The following is an 18,899-nucleotide window of genomic DNA, read 5'->3' as shown; positions in this document are numbered from 1 at the left end:
GAGCCCACACCCTCCCCAGAGCTATAGGAGTCCCTGGGATGACCTCCACTGAGCACAGCAGGGACAGGGCCTTTGGGAGACAGACAGTCCTGCCCAATGCCCAGCCTGTCCCCGCCACAGCACATGGCTTTGTGGACAGCATCCTGATTGCAGCCCACAGGGAAGTGGAGCTGACCATCAGCCATACTGTCCCTGGGGACACACTCGCCCGTCTGGATGCACACTTGAGAACAGTGGATGCAGTGGTTTATTTAAATGGGGACACTTGATGTCCATGAACCTGCCTGTCTGTCACATTGACAAGGATGCCAAGCAGCAGCACTGTGTTCCGGAGGTGTCACACAACCACCAGCCTCCTGGATGGCACACCTGGCTGGGCTGTGCCAGGGGCACTGCAGGGCAGTGGAGAGGTGAGTGTTGAGTGGTCAGAACATGTCCAAGCTCCGCCCTGCTCCATGTCTGCAGTGTGCCGGGTAGCTTGAACTGCAGAACTGGAGTTTGTTGCCAGGGTTTCTGGGAGGAAGGGGATCCCCCAGCATCCCAGCCCAACTTGTGAGAATTCTAGAAAGTCCACTTGAAGGGAAGCACCCAGGCTTTTCTGCGGAATGTGGAGGTGGACATTGTGGAAGCAGACGCCACAGGCACAGCTTGCATGGGGCTGAGGTTGGTGCCAAGTTCCAGGGCCATCCACCCTGACACAGCCCTGGGCTCCAGGGGGGCCAGGAGGCATGCAGTGTCCTTGGCAGGGGCCAGGGCCAAGTTCCCCTGTAACCCTCTCTCCCAACATCTGGCTAAAAATTCACAGTTAATGTCCCTGTAAGAAAACAGCTGATGTCTTCCTCCGGCTGGGCTGCACTGAGCTGCACTCAGGGTGTCTGTCCATGGCAGGCAGAAGCAATGGTTAAATGGTGAGTATTCATTAAGCCAGGGGCGGCAGGGCCAGGGCATGGGGGGTGTGTGGCCGTGTCACCACAGGCTCAATGGGCTTCTGGTAAAAAGGCCCAAACCCTGACCTCGGGGGTCTCTAGATCAAGGGTCTGTAGCTAAGGGGAGGGCACAGGGAGGGGACTGGGAAATGAGAATGGCTGTAGGGGCCAAGTCAGCAGCCCACGCTCCAGGCTCCACGGCTGTCCATGGCAACCTGGGGTGCAGCAGGTGCAGCCTCCCCACCCCTCAGCTCTTGACTTTGAGGGACATACCCAGGGCTGTGTGGCATGCTGTACCGTGTTCATGACAAGGAGACTGGGCCCACATGGTACACATGTGTGCCATGAACATGTAAACACAGATGCACACATGTATGTGAATATGTGTGCACCTGGATATGCACAAACATGTACGTGCATACAAGCAGTGTGCGTATACGTGTAAGCATGATGCACATGTCCACGTGTGCACAAAATATACAGCTACATATGTACAGATGCACATACACACATACACATGCATATGTACACACCCATAAAACATGTACATGTATGCACACAGGCATATATGCACACAATACATACATATCTAGGCATGCACACAATGCTGACATAACTCACATGTACACACATATGCATAGACATGTATGCATATGGAGAAACATCACATACACATGAATGAATATACACATGTACAACATACATGTCTACACATTCAAGCTAGTGCACACACATATGCAATGCTCACACATACACATAAATGTGTGCATGCGTGCACTCACACAGACACACGCAGCCTAGGGCTGGGCCCCTCAGTACTTGAGGTCCCCATTCATGGAAGCCGTGGACTGCATGCTGACCAGGCCCTGCTGGTCCCCTGGCTGCTGGCAGTGGCCCCTGATGAGCTTGTAGATGGCAAAGCAGGGGATGATGAGGCTGGGCATGCAGGCCACGACCACCACCACCATGTACACCCAGGGCAGGTACCTCACCTGCTGGGATTTGTGGAACTCCTCCTGGGGGAGAACCAGGCCAGAGGTGAGCACATGCAGGGCCTCTGCCCTGACCTGCGACCCTCCCCTGAGCATACTAATGGCCTCCGCCCTGACCTGCAACCCTCGCCTGAGCACACATAGGGCCTCTACCCTGAACTGTGACCCTCCACTGAGCACATGCATGGCCTCCACCCTGACCTTCGACCCTGCCCTGAGCACACATATGGCCTCCACCCCAAACTGCAACCCTCCCCTGAGCACATGCAGGGCCCCCGCCCCGACCTGTGACCCTTCTGGCATGGGTGGCCCTAGGCACTCACGTAGCTGGGGTCCCAGACACTGTAGGTCAGCTCCTTGCTGACTTTGACCATGAAGTAGAATTGGAAGATGACCAGCATGATCTGGGGGCTGACAACCCACCACATCAGCTGCCAGAAGATGTTGGGCTTGTGCCCAATCATGAATTCAATGTCTTTGTTGAACCTGGAGACAGAGGCTGGGACGGTGTCGACTGACCTGGGTGAGACACTGACTGCCTGCCTTGCCCTGTACTCCGGGCCTTTCACAGATGGACGTGTGGACATGTACAGTGCCAAGCACAGCTGCACAGTTGTGGGGCCATGCGCACGGCCAAACCCACACTGCATGTTACCAGAGCGTGGCCAACCCTGTGTACCTTGGCCTGCCCCTCAGCTGCACACCTGTACCTGCACACATGGCTGCTGCACACTTGGCCTGTACACACCTGGGCATACCTATATCTGCACACACCTGGACTCTGCACACCTGTGCCTGCACACCTGTAACTTCACACCTGTACCTCTGCACGCCTGTGCCTGTACAACTGGCCTCTACACTCCTGGTCTGCACACACCTGTACCTCCACACACCTGTGCCTGCACACCTGTACCTGTATACCAGGACTCTGCACACTTGGCTTGTGCACACCTGTGCCTGCACACTTGTACCTGTGCACCTGGCCTCTTCACACCTGGCCTGCACACACCTGTGCCTGTACACATCTTCCCCTGCACACCTGGCCTCTGCACACCTGGCCTCCACACACCTGTGCCTGCACACCTGTACCTCTGCACGCCTGTACCTGTACACACCTGTGCCTCTGCACACCTGTACCTGTACACCTGGCCTCTGCATGCCTGGCCTACACACACCTGGCCTGCACACACCTGTGCCTGCACACCTGTGCCTCTGCATGCCTGTACCTGTACACCAGGCCTGCAAATGCCTGGCCTTCACACACCTGGCCTGCTCACCTATAGCTGTACACCTGTGCCTGCACACCGGTTCTCAGAAGCAGCTTGCCTTTATAGCTTCTCAGGCTGCTGTCTGGTGGCCACCCCACCCAGCAAGGTGAGTGCCCAGATGTCTGGCCAAGTGGGGGCTGAAGGCCCTCCCTCTGGAAAGGCCTGGAGCTCCAGGGAGATAACAGCCCCCCACTACAACATAGGTACCCTGGGCTGAGGACCCCAGCCCCACTGCCCACCCACCCCTCGTTCCTCTGCTGTATCTGCACCCAGGCTGCTGTGGGGGACCCAGACCAAGACTCTTGCTCGGCCATGTGGCAGAGGGCCTGCTCTTGCTGTGGCCTCCATGCTCATACACCCCAAGTTCTGGGCAGTCTCCCAATGCTGCTGTCAGTGCTCGCTCTGCACAGCTAGGTGTAGGAGGATCTGGAAGCCAGAGGGGCATGGACTGCCCCCTGGGGGGCCCTGCAGAGCCCCCTCCTGGGACTCAGGGCTGCTTCTCTGCTGTCTGCCCTGCACCCCCTGAGGCTGGCCCCAGCCCAGCTCCCTGCTGCCTCCTCCCTCGTACCTGTCAATGCCATACACATAGAGGATCCGAACATCTAGCAGAATACAATGATGAGCAGGGGGATGGAGCCCTCATATCTGTCCAGCAGGGAGAGCCAGTATTGGCCAGAGTTCAGTGTGAAGATGAGGGCCAGGAGGTAGGTCCCAAGGCAGATGAGGCCTACAGGGAAACAGAGCCGAGCGGGTCCCAACCTGTGACCCAGTGGGAAGGGGACACAGCTGGGCCCCCCATGGCACAAGCACCTGTGAGCAGCTCCTTAGGGCACTTGGCAGGGATGAGCTTGAGGTCCTGCAGTGGCATGGCCACGCCCTCCATGTTCCCAAACATGGACGACAGGCTCAGGCAGAAGAGCATGAAGAAGAACAGCATGGACCACAGTGGCGACACCGGCATCTTGGTGATGGCCTCTGTGAAGACAATGAAGGCCAGGCCTGTGCCCTCCATACCCTGCACGATGGCACCCAGTCACCCAGGGCCTGTCGGTCCCTGACGGCCACACTGTCACCCTGTCAGCGCACATCCCACTGAACCACACCAAGCGAGAATGAGGCTGATCCTAGGCAGCCTGTTGGCTCCAGATACACGGGTAAAGCGGATCTGTGGGCCAGGAGGTGAGGGTGCATGGCGCCTGGCCCCGGCAGAGCAAGGAGCAGCTGAGGGCGCCTGGGCTGGGATGGGCAACGCCGGCAGCCACCTGGGGCCCAGGAGGTGACACACAGCTGACAATGGGTGATGCCATATCCTGGCACCAAGCTCTGCACTGTGGGAGCCGCCGGCCCAGAAGTGGTGACACCCCCACAACCTGGGGGCTCCCAAACAGAGAGGAGGCAGTGCGTGGGGAGCCGAGCAGCAGCAGGATGTGCCACAGCCAGCATCGTGGCGACCAAAGGGAAGTTGATGGCAGCCCCAGGTGCAACCTGAGGGGCCGGCGGGGGCACTTCTGCCTCCTGCTTGCCGGGGTGCCGGTACCTGCCTCCAAGAGGAAGGAGTTCATGTCGCAGCTCTGGAACGTGAGCTGGGCGTAGGCCGTGGGGTCCATGGCATTCCACCAGCGCTGCATCTCCGCGAAGTTCTCCTGGGTCACCTTGCCCTCCGGCAGGTCAAAGGCGTTCATGAGGTGCAGGATGTTCCTTGGAGCAGAGCCAGGATGATGCCATGCGTGGGGCGTGACGGGGGCGGGACCACTCACTTGCTGAAGCAGTCGTCGTAGCGCTGGGTGGTGTGGAAGCCGACGATGGAGTAGATCACTATGGCCGCGTACACAGACGTGTAGCCATTGATGGAGATGACCACCGAGTCCATCTCGCAATTGTTGGTGTGGCAAGAGTGGTGTCACCCCACGGGGCGGAGGTCAGCAGAGGCACCACTGCTGGGGCCAGGACTGAGGGCCCAGGGCCTGCTGGGAAGTGGGCTGGGCGGCAGCCCACCTGTGCCCCTCTGAGCAGGTGCGGGTGCTAAGGACTCAGAGGGCCAGAGGGCTGTGCCCAGTGTGGGAGCCCAGAGCGGGGACCCTTGGCCCTTGCCTTTCACGCCTCCCCCACCACAGCCTGCTGGCTCTGGGGCCCCCGGAGCAGCTGTCACCCCTGGTTCTGGAGCAGGAGAGCCCTGGGTTCAAGTCCCAGCTGGGCCTCAGTGACATTAGTGGATGCCAAAGGGTGCTTGTAGCCCTTGCTCGCAGGAGGATCCCAGAGAGACAGGAAGCAGAGCAGGGCTGCCTGGGGTGGGGCCTGGGAGTCAGTGACAGGTGGGCACCCAGCTTTGGGCTGGGGAGATAGAGCCCTGGAGAAGGTGGCAGAGGCAGCTGCACGTGGCCCCACCCGCTGCCCCTACTGCACACGGCACGGTCTGCAGCCAGCTCTGCCTCCCCAAGGCCGAGGTCCCCCCATCTCAGGTTCCTCACTTCCCCCACCCTATTCACCCAAGGGGACGCTCCCAGCCATCCCTGGGAGCTCTGGCCTGAGACTTCTGGGAAGTGACCTCTGAATGTGGATGACATTGACCTCATTCTGAAATTACAGGAATTCAGGGCTGGGCAGGAACAGGAGATGGACCAAAATGTTCAGTTTGTCGGGTTGTATGTGAACTTGAAGGAGAAGTCCCCACTGGCATGAGTCAGCCTGAGGCTGGGACGACCCTGAGTGGAGACCTCAGGCCATCACAGCTCACACATGTCCAGTGGGCTGCGAGAATGGCCTGCACAGGTGAGCCCCCACCTGGAGTCCACAGGTGCCTCCCAGGCCCCGGGCAGGCCAAGGTGGCCCCCTTTCAGCTGGGGGCTTCACTGGGAAGGAGGCACGCAGCAAACCACACAGCCAAAAGCCTGGACACCAAAGGTGGCCCCACACCTGACACCCGGTGGGACGCGGAACAGGATCACCTTGGCCCGCGCTGAAGGCAGCACCCAGGGGCAGGAAGCAGAGGCCTCCCTGACCCTGTGCCACATGGCAGTGGTGGAAATGAACTTCTGTGTTATCAACGTTCTAGAACACGTCTCTCCCTGTGGCCACTTAACCACTTGTTCGGGCTGCACCGAGTCACACCGCCAGCATGCCAGGTCAGCCAGGGTTCTTTGGAAGCATCCTGGTCTCCAGCGCTGGCCTCCCCGACCTGGCCCCAGCTCTGGCGCTCCCAATGCCATGGTCTGCAGCTTGCTCCAAGCCTGGGCAGATCCGGGGGAGCCGCCACAGAGCACCTGCCGGGCCTGTGCCCTCATCTGCCACTCGGTGCACCCCAGGAACCGAGTGTGAGGAGCATGGGCACCCAGCACCCACGTGTGGGGAGAGGCCTCTGCCTCCCGACCGCCGTGGCCACAGACGTTCAGCTGCTCCCCTGGAGTTGTTTTCCCCCTGTACCCGCAATGAACTCTCGGTCCAGCGTTTCTCCGCACATCTCATGAGGTGAGTGGGTGTCGGTCAAGTCTCCCGCCACTCCCTCGGGAACCGCCTCTTGCCCCTCACTGGCTCCTCGCGGAGTTAACACATTCGCTGGGCAGAGACGGCCTCCTTCGTGGCGTGCCGCTGTGCCACCGGGGCTGTAGCAGGGGAGGCCTTAAATCTGGCCGGTCCTGCCTTGGCACCCCGCAGTTATCCGGTCTCCTTCCGGCCATGGCCTAAAGCCCTCGGCCACGTGTGCCGGACAGCCAGGTGCATCCTGAGCTCCGGGACACTGTGAGTTTACTCATTTGTAAACACTACTAGATTTCCCACATTGGCAAAACTATCTATACAGAGATAATCCTGAAACAAACTGATAAGAGAACTAAGCAAGAATCCTGGGTATAAGATCAACTTATACCATCAATGGGGTTACTATATATCACTAAGAAACAAATAGAAATCTATTTTAAAGGAAAAAGATACAGACTAGAAGCAAATTAAAAAATACTGAAGTGACATACAAGAGAAGTATGCCAAGAATATGATGAAACTGAAAGACTCAAGATTTAGTAAATGTTAGTGAATTGTGACTGTGATGCTCAGTTCTAGGTCACAAGATCCCAGCAGGATCACAGACATGGTGGGGATTGAGGGATCTCAGGTGGAATCATCAGGGACATGACAGTACAGGCTGCTGTCAAGAGCCAGCCCCCAGGAAGATGAGGTGGCGTTAGACTTGAGCTGAATGTCCCCCAACAGAAACTGCCCAAAGGACTACCCCTATGCCAGGGCAATTCTGATTGGTTGAATCTTTTCTGATGTCATGCATAATCACCAGCTGAACAAACTGTCCAATCAGGTATGCTGAGACAACACTGCAGTACCATGTGGGATCTTTGATCTTGGTGTTGCCAAACACAGCTTCTCTAGTCTGTTCCCAAGAGAGGCCCTTGGTGGCTCAGCCTTTGCTGCTCTGTGAATTCCCCTCACCACAGGAGCCATCAGAAGGATGCCCAAACACCTCAGAAGCTGAAAAATGGGGAATATGTGGAAACAACCCCCTCAAGCTTTCAGGATGTGAGCTGGGATTATGAGCATCCTCTCTCATCCCTGCATTTAGTTTCCTTGGCTCAGTCCTAGAGCCAATCTTGCCAAATTGTGTTGTGAGGATGAGCAAATTCTCAGGGAGAATACAGACTTCATCATGTATGGAAGAGAAGCTGTGACATATAGGGTCCTCTCTCCCTCCTTTCTCTCCAGGGGTGACCTAATTACTCTTAGTTGGGAAACAGGTCATCAAGCCCACAACCCAATCCTCCTAGCATAGACCTTCCTCAGTGTCTGATGCTGTTTTTTGTTGCTAATAATACAATACTATAGAGTTATGGTGTAAGTTATAAAAAAGTATCTTTATTTGGCTCAAATCAAAGGTTGGGAGCAGTCTATGGTTGCAGTGTTCTTGACAGAGGTCTAGATGTGATACAGAGGCTATGTGGCCCAAAAAAAGAATGTAGGAGAGGCCAATTCAAAGTGACTTTTTAAAAATATATTTGCTGGGCTGGCACTGAAGAGTAAGGAGCAAAGCCTCTGCCTGTGGCGCTAGAATCCTATATGGATGCTGGTTCATGTCCCAGCTGCTCCTCTTCCCATTCACCTCTCTGCTATAGCTTGGGAAAGCAGTAGAAAATGGCCCAGGTGCTTGGGCCCCTGCACCCGCATGGGAGACCTTGGAAGAAGATCCTGGCATTGGATTGCTGCATCTCTGGTCATTGTGGCCATATGGGGAGTGAACCAGTGAATGGAAGACCTTTCTCCCTGTTTCTCCCTCTCTATATCTGTAACTCTGCCTCTCAAATAAATGAATAAAATATTTAAATAAAGATATATTCATTTACTTGAGAGGAAGAGTTAAGAGATACACACACACAGAGACACAAAGAGTGATCCTCTATCCACTGGTCCATGCCCCAAGTGGTCAAAATGACCAGATCTGGATGAGGCCAATGCTGAGTCTGGAATGCCATCCCCATCTCCACATGGGTGCAGGGAGGCAAGCACTTGAGACATCCCCTGCCACCCTCACATTAGCAAGGAACTAGATCAGAATTGGAGTGGTCAGTACTTGAACTGTCACCCATATGGCTTGCTGGCATTGCAGGTTGCAATTTAACCCATTATACCACAAAACCAGTCCCCCAAAGTAATTTCTATAGCAGACCTCTGGCAATAACTCATTAATCACATGAAAAGACTTATCCTAATCACCTCTTATTGATGTGGTGAAGATTAGATAGGTAATTTTAAGTTAATGAGCTGGAAGTCACACCTAGTTCACTTTGTGTTTTCGTATTTATCTTCCTGTCAATCAGGGGACCCCTCCCCAGGAAGTACCTCCTCTTACCCAGGACATGAGGGCTGTACCATGTAAACATTTCCATTTTTCTTTCTTTTTTTTAAAGTTTCATTTATTTATTTGAAAGCCAGAGTTATACAGAGAGAGAAGGAGAGGCAGAGAGAAAACGAGAAGTCTTCCATCCGATGGTTCATGCCCCAGTTGGCTGCAATGGCCGGAGCTGTGCCGATCTGAAGCCAGGAGCTGAGAGCTTCTTCCAGGTCTCTCCCATGCAGGTGCAGGGACCCAAGGACTTAGGTCATCTTCTACTGCTTTCCCAGGCCATAGCAGAGAGCTGGATCAGAAGTGGAGCAGCCAGGATATGAATTGGCACCCATATAGGATGCCAGCACTGTGAAGTAGGCAGACATACAGGCTAAAATTGATTAGATTTGTGAACTGGAAGACCACGCCTTCACCAAGCCCCTGTGTGACCTCATGCCCCTAACTGATGCCTTCACCATGCCCGTGTGTGGCCTCATTCCCCTACCTGGCCACACTTGGGTGCCCACCAGCCAATCAGGTTAATTAACCACTTGCCTTTGGAAGTGGGTTAAAAGATGGGACATGGTGTGGCCTGGCCCTCTCTTCTTCCCTGGATTTTACCAGGAGGGTGCTGGCTGTAGCCCTGTGCCACCAGGGCACATGGCCTTTGGGCCATGTGCTCCAGGCTTCCTGGCCTAGATGCTTTTCCACATGGCTGGTTCCTGGTGCTCGGTATGAACCCCTATTTACCTCTCTCTCTTAAATAAAGCTCTCACTCTCCTATGCATCTTTCTCACTAAATAAAAGCTTAAAATGTACCTTGCTGCCTCATTTATCTGTGCCAATATTTAGAATTCTTCTCTAAATAATAGGCAAGAACCCTCTTGGGCTTATTAATATTGGGGATGTAGTAACAAGCCCATGATGAAATCGTATGGCACCCCAAATTCTGGTAGCACATGTGGCACCCCAGAACCTTAAGGGTCACATTTTTAGTGTAGATTTTAGGGGATCTTCTCCAATTTCAACTGCAGGCAGCAGCTTTACCCACTACACCACAGCATGGGCCCCAACACTTCCATTTTTCTAAGAGTATAAAAAGCTAGGAAGAACAGAAGCTCTCTGTCCTCCACCTAGACTCAGGAGGAGCAGAGCAGGCTATGGTAATTCCTTTTCTTTGGCCCCATTCTTCCTAATTAAGCCCTTTTGGGTGTGTGTTTCTCACTTTGTAAACAGTTTATCACATTCCATGCTGTGTTTGGGCCTGTGTTTAGTATTCTCTAATTAAAGGCAAGAACCTGGAAAATTAATTTAGGCCCTAAACCTAGCCCATAACATTATAAGATGTCATCTAGTACTATTTCATAATAACTCATTATTGGGATTTGATCTCCCAATGACTGTCATAGTGGACAAAACATGATCAATCCATAGCAATAAGTCTGGCAATAAATGCCTATATATCCAGATCTTTTTCCGCATTACCAATTGGCCACTTTCTCCCCTAATACTTCCAAAACTATCAACTATTTTTCTCTATGACACACTTCATTCAGCTCCAATGTGTTAGGTAGGAAATAACAATTAGCCTATGCATGTAAGAGAGACCTAAGGAACACAAGGCACCATAGAAGGGGAGGCAAGGCAGCAGCCCTTAGCAGCCTCAGAAGCACACATTGGAAGCTGCCTAGTGTTTTCCACCACAGAATACTGCTCCTACCCTGATAACATTACTGGTGGTTCTAGCCTTCTCCCAAGATAAGCTCCCCAGATGAATCTCCTGGTACCATCTGGGCTACCAACCTAATAACATTCAGTAATAAAACCTTGGGAGCTAGTTTACCTATTTCATACCTGGCAAGTCCTTTGCCCAGAAGAGGGAAGGAGAAAGAAAAGTGGTGGGAAGAACTGGGCCCCAGGGACCAGTGTTGTGGTGTAGCAGGTTAAGCTTCCTCCTGTAATGCCAGCATCCAATAGGAGCACCAGTTTGGGTCTCAGCTGCTCCACTTCCAATCCAGCTTCCTGCTAATGCAACCTGGGAAAGCAGCAGAAGATGGTCCAAGTCCTTGTGCCTCCAAACCTGTATGAGAGACCTGGTAAAGCTCCTGGCTCCTGGCTCCTGGGTGTGACCTGGAGCACACCCATCCTTGTGGCCATTTGGGAGTGAATCAGCAAACGGAAGATCTCTCTATCTTTCCTCTCTTTGTAATTCTGCCTTTCAAATAAATAAAATAATCTTTAAGAAAAGAAAAAAGGAAAAAATAATGGGACCTCATTCCCTTATAAGCTCCAGTCTGAATACAGACTCGGTGCTCAATTCTTGGCTGAGCCACCTGTCTGGCCTATAAGTTGTATTCTCCACACTAATCTATGCAACCTTGATTTTCCAGTCTGAATAACTGGGCACCCTCTCAGATTCTTTCTGGAGAGCTGTCCATCCCCATTCTACCCCAACAAATATGCTACATTGCTTACAACTCTTCTGTACCACATCTGAATTCTTTCTTTCATGAAAACAAGAACATTTCCCACTCATCTTTGCTAAAATATATCTTGTCATTTTTCTACAGGAAAATCAGTAACTCTTTGAAAGTTGTTTTTCTGTTTGTGAACAGCCCTAGTCTGTCACTGGAGGGAAGGCTGTGGAAGCTGTGCAGTTCTTGTCTTCACCCAAGAAAGAATTCGGGCATGAGACAGAAAGTGGAATGATAAGGCTTTACTGGAGATAGGGATAGGGCATCCATCAGATGACAGAGAGAGAGCACCCAGTCACTCGGACTGGGGGAGAGCGAGGTTACATGGTTGAATGGAGAGAATACACCTGCACAGGCCAGGCTGGTGGCTCAGCAGAGAGGCAGAGAGCTGAGTGCACAGTCTGTTTGGACTCCCTAGGTTTTTATGGGAGTCTTTTTAACCACTTCCCCCATCCTCCATGACAAAGGATGGAGAGTCCTGGAAGAAGAGCTTGTTGGATGGAAATTAGCAAATCCCCCCCCCCCCCAGATTTGCTGGCACCTGGCCAGAGTAGGGGGGCTTCCTAGGTTTTATTGCCCCATGTTATCAGGTCAGGTAACCCCTTTGGTCCTGAGGAGAGGAAATTCTCCCAGGAGCTTTCCTTGGAGGAAGGGGTGGGACCACCTGGGAGGTTATCAGTGTCTGAGCAGGAATTTGAAGTGCAAAATGCTGGGCTTCTGGAGCTTCTGCAGTAGGTGTTGGTATTCAGGCCTTTCTCATACACACATAGGCTAAATTTCTGACTTGCTACCTAACAGTTCTTGTAGGAATTTGGGGAATGAACCAATGAATGAATGTACTCTCCCTCCCTCTCTCTATCTCTCGATCGCTCACGCTAGACATTTGAAATAAATAAAATAAATTACTTTTTCAAATCTTTGCACATCTCCTTTTACTTATTTTAACGGTAGACATTTTATCAGAATGTCTTTTGTTTTAGGTTCCCCTGGGAAATTTTACAGGATGCTGTCTTCTCAACACACCCTTCAATCTCCACCTTGTCCTGGGCTTCAAAACTGCCTGTAGGTGATAACCCAAGATTCCCACAGTGGCCAAGTCTTTTGTAGTGTGAAGTGAATGTCAGCCCCTGAGTTACTCTCTGGGGGTCTTTCTTCATTGGAGACAGCAGGGTTAAGAAACTCTTTTCAGGGGCGGAGCCAAGATTGCGGAAGAGTGAGGGCACACACAACAGTTTGGGAAAAGAAATTTTAACAAGGGTGGAGTTACTGCACCCTTAAGAAGAGACTCAGAGGAAAAAACTGCAGAGGAAACTCTTCCGGATCTAGTGGATGTGACACGGAGGACCTACGGGAAGAGTAAGGTGGCCCACTGCCGCGCCGCGCCGAGCCCTGCCGAGCCGCACGGAGCTGCGCTGAGCCGCACCTAGCAGCGCCCAGCCACGCCGCGCCACGCTGACCTGACCCACATCGAGCCGCGCCACGGACACGGGGGCCACTAGAGTTGGGAAAACAACGAGCCCAGCTACAGAAGCCCACCCACAAAATTTGAGCCACGGTGGTGGAAGCAAAGGTAACCAGAGACATTGGCCACGAAGGTTAGACCTTGGTCCGAGCTCACACGGGGGGGGGGAGGGGGAACTACACCAGGCTGACTGGAAGGAAAAAAAAGGGGGGGGACCAGCTGGGAAAATAGCATCTCTCTGCACTCTCCAAGATGCCAAACAAACGTAGAAACCAAGGTAACAAGAGCAGGCAAGACACTGTAATGCCCCCAAATGAAAAAGACACCCCAATTCAAGATTATGAAGATGAGGAGACAGAAGAAATGCAAGAAGCAGATCTCAAAAAATTGGTAAGATCATTAAGAAGCTCGCAAAAACAAATTCTTGAACTACAGAAATCCTTAATGGACAAGATAGAAAATCTCTCTCGCGAAAATAAAATATAAAGGAGGAATCAAAATGAAATGAAACAACTAGTAGAACAAGAAACAGTGATAGTGAAGAGAAACCATAATGAAATGAAGAATTCAATAGATCACATGACAAACACATTAGAAAGCCTTAAAAACAGAATGGGTGAAGCAGAAGAGAGAATATCAGACTTAGAAGACAGAGAACAGGAAAGGAAACAGGCAAACCAAAGAAAAGAAGAGGAAATTAGAAATCTAAAAAATATTGTCGGGAATCTACAGGATACTATTAAAAAACTGAACATTGGGTCCTAGGAGTTCCTGAAGGCATGGAGAGGGAGAAAGGATTAGAAGGCCTTTTTAGTGAGATACTAGCAGAAAATTTCCCAGGTTTGGAGAAGGACAGAGGCATCTTAGTACAGGAAGCTTATAGGACCCCTAATAAACATGACCAAAAGAGATCCTCACCACGACACATTGTAATCAAACTCACCACAGTGAAACATAAAGATCCTAAAATGTGCAAGAGAGAAACACCAGATTACTCTTAGAGGATCTCCAATTAGACTCACAGCTGACTTCTCATCAGAAACCCTACAAGCTAGGAGAGAATGGCAAGATATAGCCCAGGTACTAAGAGAGAAAAACTGCCAGCCCAGAATATTATATCCTGCAAAGCTCTCATTTGTGAATGAAGGTGCAATAAAGACCTTTCACAGCAAACAGAAATTGAAAGAATTTGTCACCACTCGTCCAGCCCTGCAAAAGATGCTTAAAGATGTGATACACGCAGAAACACAGAAACACGGTCACCAATATGAAAGAAGGTAAAGGAAGGAAACCTCACAGCAAAAGATCACAGGAAACCCAAAAATGATAGGGCAAAGTTACTACTCATCGATAGTCACATTAAACGTTAAAGGCCTGAACAATCCAGTTAAAAGACACCGATTGGCTGATTGGGTTAAGGAACAAAACCCATCTATCTGCTGCTTACAAGAAACACATCTTTCTAACAAAGATGCACACAGACTGAAAGTGAAAGGCTGGAAAAAGATATACCATGCCAACAGAAATGAAAAAAGAGCGGGAGTAGCCATCTTAATATCAGATAACATAAATTTTACCACAAAAACTATTAGGAGAGACAAAGAGGGGCACTATATAATGATTAAGGGATCCATTCAACAGGAAGATATAATGATTATCAATGTATATGCACCTAATTACAGGGCACCGGTTTATTTAAAAGACTTGTTAAGCGAATTAAAGGGAGACTTAGACCCCAATACAATAGTACTGGGGGACTTCAATACCCTACTCTCAGAGATAGACAGACATCAGGACAGAAGACCAACAAGGAGACAGTAGATTTAAATGACACTATAGCTTAAATGCACCAAACAGATATCTACAGAACTTTTTATCCTACACAGCAAGATTTTACATTCTTCTCAGCAGTACATGGAACCTTCTCTAGGATTGACCACATACTAGGCCATAAAGCAAGTCTCAGCAAATTCAAAAGAATTAGAATCATACCATGCAGCTTCTCAGACCACAAAGGAATGAAATTGGAAATTAGCAACTCAGGAATCCCTAGAGCACGTGCAAACACATGGAGATTGAACAACATGCTCCTGAATGAACAATGGGTCATAGAAGAAATTAAAAGAGAAATCAAAAATTTTCTGGAAGTAAATGAGGATAACAGCACAACATACCAAAACCTATGGGATACAGCAAAAGCAGTGTTAAGAGGAAAATTTATATCAATAGGTGCCTACATCAAGAAATTGGAAAGGCACCAAAAGATGAGCTTTCAAGTCAACTCAAGGATCTAGAAAATCTGCAGCAAACCAGACCCAAAGCTAGTAGGAGAAGAGAAATAATTAAAGTGAGAGAAGAAATCAACAGGATTGAATCCAAAAAAACATTGCAAAAAATCAGCCAAATGAGGAGCTGGTTTTTTGAAAAAATAAACAAAATTGACACACCATTGGCCCAACTAACAAAAAAAGAAGAGAAAAGACCAAAATCAATACAATTAGAGATGAAAAAGGAAATGTAACAACAGACACCACAGAAATAAAAAGAATCATCAGAAATTACTACAAGGACTTGTATGCCAGCAAACAGGGAAATCTATCAGAAATGGAGAGATTCCTGGACACATACAACCTACCTAAATTGAACCAGGAAGACATAGAAAACCTAAACAGACACATAACTGACACAGAAATTGAAACAGTAATAAAGGCCCTCCCAACAAAGAAAAGCCCAGTCCCAGATGGATTCACGGCTGAATTCTACCAGACATTTAAAGAAGAACTAACTCCAATTCTCCTCAAACTATTCATGGCAATCGAAAAAGAGGAAATCCTCCCAAACTCTTTCTATGAAGCCAGCATCACCTTAATTCCTAAGCAGGAAAAAAATGCAGCATTGAAAGAGAATTACAGACCAATATCCCTGATGAACATAGATGCAAAAATACTCAATAAAATTCTGGCCAATAGAATGCAACATCACATTAGAAAGATCATCCACCCAGCCCAAGTGGGATTTATCCCTGGTATGCAGGAATGGTTCAATGTTCGCAAAACAATCAACGTGATACACCACATTAACAGACTGCAGAAGAAAAACCATATGATTCTCTCAATAGATGCAGAGAAAACATTTGATAAAATACAACACCCTTTCATGATGAAAACCCTAAGCAAACTGGGTATAAAAGGAACTTTCCTCAATACAATCAAAGCGATTTATGAAAAACCTATGGCCAGGGGAGCGGCAAGATGGCGGAATAGGAAGGGAGCACATTGATAGTAAAGCAAGACACACAGGTTAATAAAAGTGGAGATACTGCAGCGTCAAGGAAGAGTAGGGGAAGAAACAGCAGCGGAAACTCTTCCGAAACTAGTGATTCACAGTGGACCTGCGTGGAGAGCGTGGGAGCCCAAGTTCGGGACACCAGTGGCAGACTCAACACGCCAGCGCTGGAACGCGAGGTGAGCCGAACCTCAATAGCCCGAGACACCAGTGGGCAAGCGGAAAGAGGAGGCTAGAGGGAACGAGGCTTGAAACTCCGTGGGGAAAAATTCACCAGGCTAACTAGAAGAGAGAGGGGAAAAAAAAAGTGACCGATACGGACACGAGTTTCTCTCTCTCTGCTCACCCCTCAAAGGCGAGCAAGACAAAGAGCAGGCGCCATTTTGGACATACGTCATAAGCAGGGTGAACTCAGGTCTGTACCAGCCCTGAGCCTAGCAGAAAAACCTGACTCTGGGGGCAGGGATGAAATAACAGGAGATTAGCATCTAACTTGGCAACCCAGTGGGAGACTGCAGGAGAATTGGAGCCCACACTGAGGGCAGCACAGATTCCCTGTGTGGTCCTTGGGAAAGAGCTTCCAATCTCTGGCTCCTGTGGGTATATCATTTGCCTGCTAACTACCTCCAATTACGTTCAGCTGTGCGGAATTACTTCCCTTTTTAATCAAAAAAAAAAAAAGAGAGAGAGATTTACCACACCTAAGCTGGGAGTGTCATCTTTGACACACCCTCAACCCTGAAGAACCAAACACAGCTCTCAGTCCACACTCATCTCAAGCCTCTAAGGCTCCACTGAAAGCAGACAGTCCACTTAATATAGAGCCATAGTGTAACAAGAAAAAACACCACAGTGAAGAAACCAAATATCTCCAACATGCCAAACAACAAACGCAAAAACCGAGGTAACAAGAACAAGGAAGACACTATGACGCCCCCAAATGAAAAAGACACCCCAATTCTTCAAGATTATGAAGATGATGAGATCGAAGAAATGCAAGAAGCGGATCTCAAAAAATTGATAAGAACATTAAGAAGTTCTCAAAAACAAATTCTTGAACTACAGAAATCCTTAATGGACAAGATAGAAAATCTCTCTTGTGAAAATGAAATATTAAGGAGGAATCAAAATGAAATGAAACAACTAGTAGAACATGAAACTGTTATAGTGGCAAGCAACCACAATGAAATGAAGAACTCAATAGATCAAATGACAAATACATTAGAGAGCCTTAAAAACAGAATGGGCGAAGCAGAAGAGAGAATATCAGACTTAGAAGACAGAGAACAGGAAAGGAAACAGGCAAACCAAAGAAAAGAAGAGGAAATTAGAAATCTAAAAAATATTGTCAGGAATCTACAGGATACTATTAAAAAACCTAATATTCAGGTTCTAGGAGTTCCTGAAGGCATGGAGAGGGAGAAAGGATTAGAAGGCATTTTCAGTGAGATACTAGCAGAAAATTTCCCAGGTTTGGAGAAGGACAAAGGCATCTCAGTACAGGAAGCTTATAGAACCCCTAATAAACATGACCAAAAGAGATCCTCACCACGACACATTGTAATCAAACTCACCACAGTGAAACATAAAGAAAAGATTCTAAAAGGTGCAAGAGAGAAACGTCAGATTACTCTCAGAGGATCTCCAATTAGACTCACAGCAGACTTCTCATCAGAAACCCTACAAGCTAGAAGGGAATGGTGAGATATAGCCCAGGTACTAAGAGAGAAAAGCTGCCAGCCCAGAATATTATATCCTGCAAAGCTCTCATTTGTGAATGAAGATGAAATTAAGACTTTTCATAGCAAACAGAAACTGAAAGAATTTGCTGCCACTCATCCTGCCCTGCAAAAGATGCTTAAAGATGTGTTACACACAGAAACACAGAAACATGGTCACCAATATGAAAGAAGGTAAAGGAAGGAAACCTCACAGCAAAAGATCACAGGAAGCTCAATTTCTCTTTGACATAGAATTAAACTCTGATGCTCTGTTAAAGCAATGTGTTAAAGTAATCTAAAAACAAAAAGCAATTCAAATCAATTGGCAATCTACAAAAAGAGTTAAAGATTTTAAAAGCTATTATTAAAATTGCTATATTGGTCTATTATGCTATGATATATGTGTGTACATATTGTATTTCCACATAGGAAATTTTATTAAGAGTTTTATTTTAAATGGCTTAGAGATAAGATTGTCCATAAATTCAAGCTGCTAAAATCAATCAAAGATACATTTTAGTTTGTGTGACCTGAATCTGTGTGTCATGTTTTAAACTTGTTGGTAGAAAGAAACTAAAAACATTTTAGATGGTTGTGCTTCAGTTTACTGGTTAAACAAACTACACCATGTTAGATATTTAAGAGGCATTTTCAAATACATGATTCTTAAAATTTATAGAAGGCATTGGACCTTCTGGTAAATGTTTTCTTAAGTTGTTATCTAATGGTTGAAATGGTTTGCTAAGTATTCATGTAATATTGCTATTGTCAGCAAGCGATCTAGGACTTGCTCCCTCATTTCTCTATTCTAAGCCCAACTTGTTCTTTCATTTCTCTATTCTCCTCAAGGTAGGAAACTAATTATATTATGAAGGAATCTGTAGGACGTACAATTTAATCTTTAGACCTTATAAAAAGGATGGCTAACATTTTTCTGTAATAGCATAGCC

At 48.8% G+C, this 18,899-nt stretch overlaps 1 protein-coding gene across 1 annotated transcript; it reads right to left on the bottom strand.

The window, feature by feature from the left end:
- Positions 1 to 1,738: 1,738 nt before the first annotated feature.
- On the bottom strand, positions 1,739 to 5,080 carry LOC133755308 (sodium-dependent neutral amino acid transporter B(0)AT1-like; the record flags this gene model as incomplete). Its single annotated transcript, XM_062185459.1, is given in 7 exon segments — positions 1,739 to 1,942; positions 2,242 to 2,404; positions 3,755 to 3,782; positions 3,785 to 3,913; positions 3,997 to 4,201; positions 4,728 to 4,884; positions 4,944 to 5,080. Coding segments are annotated over 7 exon segments (1,023 nt in total), but the record flags the coding sequence as incomplete, so codon positions are not given.
- Positions 5,081 to 18,899: the final 13,819 nt, after the last annotated feature.

This window comes from Lepus europaeus, unplaced genomic scaffold (genome assembly GCF_033115175.1).
Source record: "Lepus europaeus isolate LE1 unplaced genomic scaffold, mLepTim1.pri SCAFFOLD_3_1, whole genome shotgun sequence".
In the NCBI taxonomy this organism is placed as follows: Eukaryota; Metazoa; Chordata; class Mammalia; order Lagomorpha; family Leporidae; genus Lepus; species Lepus europaeus.
This window is presented reverse-complemented; position numbering and strand designations above follow the sequence as displayed.